Source organism: Pan troglodytes, chromosome 15 (genome assembly GCF_028858775.2).
Source record: "Pan troglodytes isolate AG18354 chromosome 15, NHGRI_mPanTro3-v2.0_pri, whole genome shotgun sequence".
NCBI lineage: Eukaryota > Metazoa > Chordata > Mammalia > Primates > Hominidae > Pan > Pan troglodytes.
Genome location: NC_072413.2, coordinates 103,525,523 through 103,536,255, shown reverse-complemented (window position 1 = coordinate 103,536,255; position 10,733 = coordinate 103,525,523). Strand labels below are relative to the sequence as shown.

The 10,733-nt window shown below is 65.2% G+C and overlaps 1 protein-coding gene across 1 annotated transcript; it reads right to left on the bottom strand.

The window, feature by feature from the left end:
- Positions 1-616: 616 nt before the first annotated feature.
- TEDC1 (tubulin epsilon and delta complex 1) lies at positions 617-9,774 on the bottom strand. The gene is given in 10 exon segments (XM_063793173.1): positions 617-2,430; positions 3,073-3,252; positions 3,607-3,693; positions 4,959-5,129; positions 5,131-5,166; positions 7,117-7,215; positions 8,317-8,472; positions 8,742-8,944; positions 9,351-9,429; positions 9,529-9,774. Coding segments are annotated over 10 exon segments (1,488 nt in total). The 5' UTR covers positions 9,676-9,774; the 3' UTR covers positions 617-2,100.
- Positions 9,775-10,733: the final 959 nt, after the last annotated feature.

Genomic DNA, 10,733 nt, shown 5'->3' with positions numbered 1-10,733 from the left:
AGGCCATCTTCGCCTCTGTCTTCCTGGGAAGCAAACTGCACTGTCCTTACACAGATGCTGGCTCGTCCAGGGTGCAGGGCCCTACTGCCCCAGCCAGGCCGACACTGTGGGCCTCCAGGCTGTTCCGTGGGTCTGGGGCAGGTCGCAAGACAGAAGGGAAAAGCTGCAGCTGGCCTTAAGACAGGAAGTCTATGGGGACAAAGGGGATGGGGGTCTTGAGGATGACTCGGGCTCCTGAAGGCAGGGGAGGGAGGCAGGAGAGTGTCAGAGAGGCAGTGTTGTGAGGACCTCCATGGCTGCTCTGAGCTGGGGGCCACACAGCCCTGCCTGCCCATCCAGCTTTAACCCTGTGGACTGGCAACCCCGGACCCACAGAACAAGAGGGTGTGACTTCAGGCGACTCGAGCCACTGCATGTGTGATAACAGCTAGAGCTGAAGGCCAGGGTCCCATCCCTGCTCCATCATGACGGGCAGCACTAGGGCACCCTGCCGGCTTCCCTCCCGCAGGCCCTGGCCTCTCAGGCCCTCTCCACCGCCAGCATCATGGGGGCACACGCGCACCCGGGACTTGGACTGCCCTGAATTCACGCATCACATCGAGAGATGACAACTCCATGACAATAAGCCTGCTTTTGTGCTCGTAAAAATCAAGTCCCCCAGGCCTGTGAGAGTCCTGGTTCTGTGGCAGTTTATAAAAAGCAGGGCTTCAAGTGGACTTGCTCCCAGCCCAAGAAGAGCCCTGTCCGGCAGTCGAGGGTTGCTGAGAGCACGGGGGACCTTCAGAGGCTGCAGGTGGAGGAGGGTTGAGGTCTGAGGGCCTGGAACAAAGCTGGAACCAGCAGGTGGAGGTGGCAGGAGCCCTTACGAGGAGCTGGCGGAGGGGCCAGAGGGTGGCGCAGGCCAGGGAGCATTTGCACAAAGCCCGGTGGCCCACAGGAGGCCCAGCTGCATGAGAGGGTCAGAGAGGTGCTCCTGAAAGGGAGGCCTTGCTGGCCACGGCCAGGTCTTGCAGGTGCTCCTGGGGCCCATGCACCGGAATGGGAAGGCAGGCGGTCTAGGCGTGTCCACCCCTGGGACCAAGGAGGCCCAGACAGGCTGAGACTGGAGCTGGAGCCCCAGGTGTGCGCTGTCACTCAGGCACATGCCCCAGTGAGAGCATGTTCTGGCAGGGGGAATGGACGTGGCCTCGGGGCAGGGCCGGCAGGAGCCTGGAGGTGGCCTCACAAGCCCCATCGTCTGCCCACCTCAGGTCAGAGTCCGACAGCCCCAGAAGAGAGGGGAGCCCGGCAAGGCAGGCAAGGCTGGAGGCCTCAGGGCCACCTGTGCCTGCTGGTGGGGGGCGGGGGGGGTGCCATGAGGCCGAGCCTCCTTCCGCCAGGCTGAGGCACGTCCCCCGGACACAGATGGCTCTTTGTCAGGGATGAGCTGAGCTTGCTGAGCAGCCTCTGGAACAAAGCCCCTCTGTCCATGCCGTGCCTCCCCACCCGGAGCACCACCTCCCGGGAAGGAGCAGAGCCCCGGGCTCCCATCCGGCGCACCCACCAGGCACAGCCATGGCCGGAGGCGGGGGCAGCTGTGCTCACAGCCCAGGGCCGGGCCCACAGCGGGAGCCCAAATGAAGGGGGGCGGGGCCGAGATAATCCCGCTCCAGGGAGGCCTGTGCCACCTCCCCATGGTCCTGCCACTCACCAGTGCTGGGGTATGCATGTCCTCCAGCACCTGGCCAGCCCTACACTGGCCACCACTGCCCAGGGGCTCCTCCACGCTCCCACCCCCAAACAGGGAAACCCGAAAGGGTGGCAGGGGGAGGGCCAGCGGCAGGAAAGCCGCTACAATTTATTTCCGAGTCCCCTCCAGACCACCAGGCTGAGGCTGTCACGACCTCCTCAAGGGACCTGCCATTCCTGTCCCCAGTGCTGCTAGCCACAGGCCTGGGATCCGGCCAGAGTCAGCCCAGCCCCACCCCTGGAGCGAGCATGTGACGTGGGCTCTGCATCTGCATTGTCCCTGCAGCCACCTGGCCTTGGAATCTGCTCCTCCAAGACCCAGCCAGGCTGGGCCAGGGCAGGCTTCCCACACGAGGGCCCGTCGACAGGCCCTCAGCGTCCAGGTGGCGGGATCCAGATGAGACCAGGCAGGGCTCCCACCAGCCTGGCCAGTTCCTGCCGACACTGTCCCTGTAGTCGACGTAGCACCGCCTCCAGGCAGGCCTCCTGGCTCCTCAGAGTCCTGATCACCACAGCTGCCCGCAGGTCCCGGTCCCCTGCTGCCCCATCCTCTCGTCTCACCAGCCGGTGTGGCCCATGGGGCTGGGCCGGGCCACCGTCTCGCTCCCAGCACTGCTGTAGAGCTCCCAGCTCCTTTTCCACAGCCTCCCGAGAGGCCCGCCGCGCGGCACTCCACTCTGGCCCCCGTCCACAGCCTCCAGCCTGCGTGGGACACAATGGCAGTGGCTCTGTCCCCCCAGGACACTGGCCTCAGGCCCCCTGAGCATTCCCTGGGCCCAGACTCGGGTGCAGGCGCTGCAGGCATGAGGCGCTGCAGCCATGCTCTTCAGAGAGGCTTACTGAAAATTTTAAGGGGAAAACCATGCCTGCAATTTAAGTTAAAACTCTTCAGAAAAAGAAAATAGATGGAGCCAACGCAGCCCCGTGTTCACAGCCATGAACCTGCGCAGGTTAAGAGGGCAGCTCTGAGTCTAGGGTGGAGGCCCAGGTGGCCACCAGGAGGTTAGACGGGTCCCAGGCAGGTGTGGAGGAGTGACTGCCACCGTGTGATGCACGTGTGGGGCAGACGCATGGGAGCAGCAGGGCCCACACAGCACGGGCTTCCCTCCCTCGTGCAAAGAATCAGACAACAGACCTCCAGCAGGAGGGGCGGGGGCTGTCTCGCAGCAGCTGCGGCTCCTCACCAGGTGCCCTCCCGCTCCCTCAGAGTGCGTGCCTCTAAGTGTGTCCCCTGCCATGCTTCACAAATGCAACTGTAGGATTCAACAAGTCCAAAGTGCCCTCAGGTCAGCCATCCCCCGAAGGTGGGGCTGGGCCAGTGCCCAGAGCGAGGCTGGCACTCACCTTGGCCTCCCAGGCCACCCGCCTGCGCTCCGCAGCCTCCCGCAGCTCCTCCTCCAGTGCCTGCAGCTCCCGCACTACCAGGTCCAACTCGCCACCCCCGCGCTCGGGGACCCAGGGCAGGAAGGTGGGCTGTGAGGCTGCAGCAGGCACCTCCGGGGCACAGGTGCCCAGGACCGTGTCCTACAGAGACCCAAGTGAGACAGCGTGCACCAAGCCAAGGGGACAGAGGGACAGAGGGCACAGAGGGCAGTGGTAGTCCCCCAGGTCCCACAGCAGGCTGGATGCCACCATCTCAGCAACTGTGACGTCCAGGGAGGCACAAAGGCCACACTCTAGAAGGCCATGGAGCTGAGGGCGGGGGCAGCAGTGGGCCTCCCCAGAAGGCGAGCGGAAGTCCTAGAAAGAGCCTACGCTAGGTCTGTGGCCTCCCTAAAAGCCCCTCTTCCTGTCTGGAAAACAGGAAGATCCCGAACGCCCCACCTGGGGGCTGCTGTGGGAAGGGATGCCAGGAGAGGGATGCGTGGGCTTCCTCACCATCCACCGCCAGAAGACCAGCTCAGAGCGCCGCCACGCCAGGACAGCCTCCAGGCGCTGGTTCTCACGCTCCAGAGTCCGCAGCAGCTGGAAGGCAAACGGCAGCTGGCCTAGAACCTCACACGGGACCCCATGGACAGACAGTCGGATGGACAGCTGGACCCAGCGCCGACACCCGGCCCAACGCCTAGCTCACGCCCCGCCCCTGCAGCCCTCCCCTGCAGCCCTCCCCTACCTGCGCCCAGGTTCTCTGGCCAGAGCGATGAGCAGGGCACCCTGGTGTGGTGCGGACGCCACAGCCCACCTGTCCTTTCTGCAGTGCAGGGCAGCCCCCAACCAGTGCACGGCCAGGCCCTGCCTGCCAGGCAAGAGCTGCCCTCCGGCTCTGAGGACACCCGCTGTCCCCCACACCAGTCCCACTGCCAGTCCAACAAGGTCAGGGACAGAGTCCAGGTGCCTCTCAAGCCTAGACCTCTGCCCCACAGCCCTCACTGAATGGGGGCTGTATGCGGGGACTGCAGGCGGACGGGGAGGCCCCAAACGAAGGAGCAAGCCAGGCTCTGGGGGAGGGAAAACCCATCCCCTGTAACTTCAGGGACCCCCTAAGGCAGTGAGGAGTCTGCCTAGTAACCCAGGTGGCAGAGAAGGCAGAGCTGAGCCACACTTGACATTCCCAAGTGAAGGGTCAGGTAGGGCCAGGAGACCCCACCCTGCCTGCCCCATGGCCCTGCACAAAGGTACCTGCCCACAGTGCCCACAGACAGGCGGCTGGAGAATGGCCAGGACACAGCAGCTGCTCTGCCCACACATGGAAGGCCTCCCAGGTTCGCTCATGGGCTATCTGTACCAGTGACCCTGGGCCCGGGGCAAGAGGACCCCTGCTGGGGACAGGCCCTCTACACCTGAATCCTGCCCCACTCTACCCCTGCTTCCCCCGGGAACCCAGAGTGTGGAGCAGGCTGCAGGGGCCTGGGGGGCAGATAGGGATGGCCTTGAACACCAGGCCCAACCCAGCCCATCTGGGGCGGAGCAGAGCAGAGGCAGGCAGGCCTGCGGTCAGAGAATATGAGGACAGGGAGGTCTGTGGGCGGTGTGGGAGCTGGAGCAGGCTGGTGCCGGGGCTGCAGCCCACCTGCCCACCCCAGCACGCCACGAGAAGAGCAAAGGCCTCCACCATGGGTACGGCCGCTTAAACACACCTGACAGAAGGCAATCACCACAGTTCCCAAGAAGGTAAGGGCCAGGGGTGGGAGCAGGCAGGAGAGGAGGAGCAAACACACCCCCTCGCCACCCCCTCCCACCCACCCCCAAGTCCTGCGGTCTCCACTTCCCTGCCAGCCTCCCCGACTTACCGCCCTAAAAGGGGAGAGCAGGCTGCAGGCTGAGGCCCCACCAGGATCCAAGGGCGCTGCCCAGTCACCCGGCAGCAGACCTGGCTGCTCACATACCAGCCATAGATCATTCCAGAAGGTTCTGGGACCCATCCCAGGAGTGCCGAAGGAGTGTAGGCACTTTGGGTAGGCCGGTATCCAGGTTTTGGGCGGCTCCCGCTCCAGAAACCTTGGAAGGAAGCCAGCCATGGCCCCAGTCCACCTGGCCAGTGCCGCACACAGCTTCGGGGAGAGGGCGGGGCCTCACTTCCAGGCCCCCCCAGCCCACCACAGAGGGTGGTCCCACAGAGGCACTGGGCAGGAGCAGCCTGGGGCCAGGGCAGCCTCTGCTCTGCCCCAACCCAGGGGTCCCAGGGGCCAGAAGCCTGGGCTTCGCTGAGCCGCCTCTACAAGGTAGGTAGGGACAAGGGCAGACCAGGACGCCCGGATGCTGCCTCAGCACTGCCAACACCAGTGCAGGCTGACTGGGTGGGCGCCAGCCCGGCTTCAGCCAGGGACACAGGTCCAGCTGGCACCAGGGGCCAGGCAGGCGTCAGGGGTTGGGCCCTGTAAGCCCATGAGTGAGGCATGCAATCCCCCAGGCTTGGGCTGCAGAGCTGGAACCCACAGGCCCTTGCTACGAGCAGGAAGCCCCAGCAGACACAAGACTAGGGGCCAGGAGCCAGGCCATCCGCCTCTGACCCCTAGGTCCCCCTGGGCAGGCCTGGGATGAGGTACAGGGGCCAAGTCTCTGGGATTGGAGAGGGAAGAGGCAGAGAAGGGGGACTGGGTCTGGAAGAAGAGGTCACACCAGCCCTGAGCCTCTGCCCTCCTGCCCGGCCATATGCACCTGGAGCAGGACAGTGCCAGCCCGTCACTCAGGACAGTACAGAGCCCAGCCCAAGTGGTTGGCTCACGCCTGTAATCCCAGCACTCTGGGAGGTCGAGGCAGGCGGATCACCAGAGGTCAGGAGTTCGAGACCAGCCTGGCCAATGTGGCAAAACCCCGTCTCTACCAAAAATACAAAAAAATTAGCCAGACGTGGTAACAGGTGCCTGTAGTCCCGGCTACTCAGGAGATTGAGATAGGAAAATCGCTTGAACCCAGGAGGCGGAGGTTGCAGTGAGCCAAGACTGTGCCACTGCACGCCAGCCTGGGCGACACAGCGAGACTCTGTCTCAAATAAATAAATAAATAAAATAAATTAAAAGAGTGGCAGCCAGCCCTGCCCTATCCCCTGAAACCAAGCCAGCCAAGAGGAAGAAGCCAGTGATGACGGGCGGGCAGACCCCCAGAAAGAAGGATGAGGATGGAAGGCCAGCAGCAGGGTGAGAGGAAGCGGCCATCCCTGGGGAAGATGCCTGGGGCTAGGTCAACCCTAACACTTGGGTCAGTGCTCCAGCAGCCCCAGTCAGAGGAGGATGCTGTCTCCCCAAGGTCATACAGCCACCTGGGGCTCAGAGGCAGGTTTTCCTCCAGGTCTATGCTATCCAGGGCTCAGGATCTGCCTGGGACCACAGAGCCCCGGTCGCCGGGGGCAGGCCTGCCTAGAAAGCGCCGTGCCCCCGGGTGGTCCGGGTGTAGCAAGCAGAACGCGACTGCAAGTCTCCAGGGCCTATGGAGCTGGCTCCAGCTTGGGAGGCTCGGTCCAGCACACCCCATGTGGGCCTGGCCTTGGGTTCTGAAGGGCAGTTGTCCCCTCCCACAGTCAGCCCTGTGCCCAACCCTTCACCCAGTGTGGGCTGGCCCCCCACACCCCTAGGTGCCCCCTGACACACCAGGTGAGACCTGCTTGAGATGCCAACACCACCAGCTCACACCTGAGATCTGTGTTCCTTTATTCCAACAGCCTGCCCTTAGCCAGCTGCCTGCCCAGCCCAGGCTCCTGCGTCCTGGGCCCCCACCCGTGCCACGTCTTGATTTGTGGAAGGGAAGGGTGAGTGGCCCATGAGGCTAGGAGAGGCCCAGAGGACCTGTCTGTCACCCAGGCTGGCAATGATCAGTGGCAGACATGCAGAGACACCCACCGCTGGAGGCCCAAGAGCTGCCCCGCCCCCCCAGGCCCCTCCCACCCTGGGCAGTCCCCCTGCTGCGCCCCCCAGCCCACCCCACCCCCCGCAGCAGCTTGCCCGCCCTCACCTGCTGGCCTCCCTCTGGGTCCCTGAGCATCTCTGCTTCAGTGACAGACAGATGGCTAAGGCTCTGGTCGCTGTGGCAGCCGCGTGTGTACAGGTGGATCTGAAACAGGTAGTGCAGACCCCAGGCTGAGTGGCAGTCAAGCACCTCCCCCAACGCTGAGTCTCCATGAGTCCAGGGAGGTTGGCCATCAGAGCCCACCTCACAGATGAGGAAAGAGGGCTCAGAGAAAGCCACTCCTTGCCTGAGGTTGGCGGGGCTGGGCTGGGTGCAGAACAACCGTCAGCACCGCTGGGGTCTCCTGCAAGGGGGCGCCAGGCAATTTCACTGATGGCCTCCCCACCCCGCCTAGCTTCCAAGCAGCAGCAAGATTGGAGTGGGGTGCCCTGGCTTCCCCAGCAGCATCGGGGGAGGAACAGCCTCTGGACAGGCACAGCAGTTCAGCCAGGCTCACAGTGGGGACATGAACGACTGCTTGGATCTAGGGAAATGGGGAAGGCTCCCCAAAAAAGGGAGGCTGGAAGGTGGCACAGAGGGTCACAGGTAGGCACATAAGTAAGCGGAGCAGCTGGTGCCAAGGCCAGGCCCAACGGGGTGAGAGGTCCCTGGAAAGGCCAGCTGAGCAACAGACCTTCTGCAAGGGTGGGATGGGGGGGTCTCCAAGGAGTCCCGCGCTGGTGGGAGCCCGCCGCTGCCACAGACCCACCTGTCAGCGCTGGCCTCACAGTGGACACACCACTGGGTACCTGTGCCCGTGAGCCAGCCCCTGCCACCTTCAGGACCCCACAGGAGCTGTCCACCCCCCAAGTCAGCCCCCACCAGGATGTGGTGGCAACAGGAGCTGTCTTCCTCCCCCTCCAGTGCCCAGGAGGGAGTGGCTTTTACGGCACAGACCCCATCCCACTGTTCACAGAGCTGGAAGTCCACTGGTAAGTTTTGGGAACAAAAAGGCAAATTCTGTGAGCTCTCTGACACCCGTTTCTGCCCACCATTGCCCACCCCACTGGGCTCCCTGCCCAGCCCTGCCTCCTACAAGGACCACCGGGAACCACGGGCTCAGGCTTTGGGTAAGCCCAGGGCAGGAAGGCCCACATCCAGCCAAAAGCCTGTGCCGGGCCTCACGGGACGGGCTGCAGGGACTGGCAGCTGGCGGCCTGCAGCACGGGACACAGCCCCTGAGTGGAAGCCCTGTGCCAGCTCTACCTTGCTCAGGAGGGCGCACTGCTCCTGCTGACTGGACACCAGCTGGCGCCACCGGAACCGCAGCTTTCCCATCAGCCACTGCACGTGGCGGACATCCACAGGACCTTCTGCTTCCATGTGGGGTGCAGGTGGGCCAGGGCTGGCCAGGGCCTCACACTGGAGAGGGGCAAGGGTCAGGCCCTGCTCCCACCCCACCCTGCTCCCCAGAAAAGGCCAGGATGGAGACGGTAGTGGAGGCACAGCCAAAAACAACGGGTGCTCCCTGCACAGGGAGCCTCCGTGCTTTCAGCTGGGCAGCTGGGTAACCCTTCATGGGACTGCCCTGAGGAGCAAAGCAGACAGAGGGGGCTGACCCAGGCCTGCCCTTGCTCTGGCCCCAGGAGTTGAGACCAGGGCTGGCTCAGCTCACCCTCACCCACACGCACCTGGCACACAGTCATCTCGTCACCCAGAGGCACTCGGGCCTGGGCCAGCATCTGCTCGGGCACAGGTCCTCGGGCCAAGAGCCAGGACAGAGCCAGCAGCAGCTCCCGACTGCCCTGCGAGCCATCCTCAGGTAGTTGTGCCAGTGCCAGCCTCGGGTAGCCCTGGGAACACAGTGCTGACTTCACCAAGCGGGCTTGGACCTCTAGGAAAGAAGACCACCACCTTAGGGGGACCACCCACCTGGAGGTGACACCACCTGGATCCCTCCAGAGACCCCCACAGGTCACTTGAGCAAAAGCTCAAGGCCTAGTTCAGAAGACATGATAGTGGGAGAGCTAGAACTCAGACCAGGATGAGGAGACCAGGGGCCAACAGGGACGTCCCCAGGGCTTTGTAGGAGCAGAAGCCAGTGCTACCCAAGGGGGTGGAGCTAGGGCCCGTCAGGGGGCGTGGCTTACCGGGGAAGGCGGAGTTTTGAGGAGCAAGCGGGGTCAGTGTTGGGTGGTGGCTAGAGCCTGCCGGGGCGGGGCTTACTGGGGAAGGCGGGGCTTTACAGGAGTGGGCGGGGCCAGTGCTACCGGGTGGGCGGGGCCAGGAGCGGGGCTTACCCAGGGCGAGCGATGCCAAGGCGTTGCCCGCAGGGAGTGGCGAGAGCACACGGAAGAGGAGCTGCCAGAGCGCGGAGGTCTGCGGAAAATAAAAAGCGGGCGGTCAGCGGAGCCGGCCCAACTCCCTGCGAGGGCCCGGGACCCCACCCGGCCCGCCTGCCCTCCGCGAGAGCGTCACCGCCTCCGGACGGTCGAACTTGGCGCGGCGGAAGATCTCGGGGCTGGGTCCCGAGGGCAGCGACCGACTCAACGCGGCGATGGCCTCAGGCAGGGCCCCGGCCCGGGCCCCAGCCGCGGGGTCCACCCGCTGCCGCCGCCTCCCCATGCAGCCAGCACCAGCCTCTTTCGGATCGCCCGCCTCCGCCGCGGCCCGGGGCCTGCGTCCAATCACCGCACGGGCCGGGTTTAGTGCGGCGGCTGGGACCTGCGCCTAGTTACCGCTCCGGCTGGAACCTGAGCCCAATCATGGCACGGGCCGGGTCCAGCGCCCAATCACCGCGCCGGCTGGGACCTGCGCTCAATCACCGCGCTGGCCGAGACCTGTACCCAATCACCGCGCTCCCGAGACCTGTACCCAATCACCGCGCTGGCCGGACATGCATCCAATCACTGCGTCGGCAGGGTCCCGCCTTCGTGTCCAAGCCCAATGAACGGTTCCCCTGGAGTTTGAGTGTAGTCTATTCTGTCTCGTGCGGACCCACTTCCGGGCTCCTGGCAGGGCTGTTGATATGGAGAACACCGCAGAGTCCGCCCTTGCAGGCTCAATCGTCACGACACCCGACACCCCGCCTCGCTCAGACCCCACCCATCAGCGCCTCACGCCCCTTGGCAACCTAGCAACCGCCGGGCGGGAGCGCGCAGACTCCGGAAGGCGCCCTGTGGGGCCGCTTACGCAGTCGGAGCCGACGAGCCTCGCCCCATCGCGCCGCCTTCCAGGCTGGGCCGCCAGGAGGCGCCCAGAGCCCGCCGCGCCGCACAGCGCAGACCCCAGCGCGGCCGGCCCCTGGCCCCTGGCGCGAAGTCCCGGGCAGCTCCCCCGCCCCGAACGCGCAGCCGGAGCCCGCGGCAGCCTCCTCAGGCGCTCCCGATCCTCGCCCGCCCGCGGCAGCGCTTCCCTCTGCCGCCGCCACGGAGCAGCCCCGGAGGAAGCCGGCGCATGGAAGCAGCTGCTGCCCGGGCGCCGCTGAGCCGGGCCCGCGTGCACGGGCGGCCCCGAAAGACGCGGGCCGGGAGGAACGTGGGGCTGTCTGCGGGGATAGAAGGTCGGGCTGGCTTCTGGCCAGCGGCGCCTCCGGGCATTCGTGAAGACCCCGGGCAGCGTGTCACCGGGGCTGTTCCCGCGATGCCCCTGCACCTCCCGGGGCTGCGAGGACGGCGGGAGAG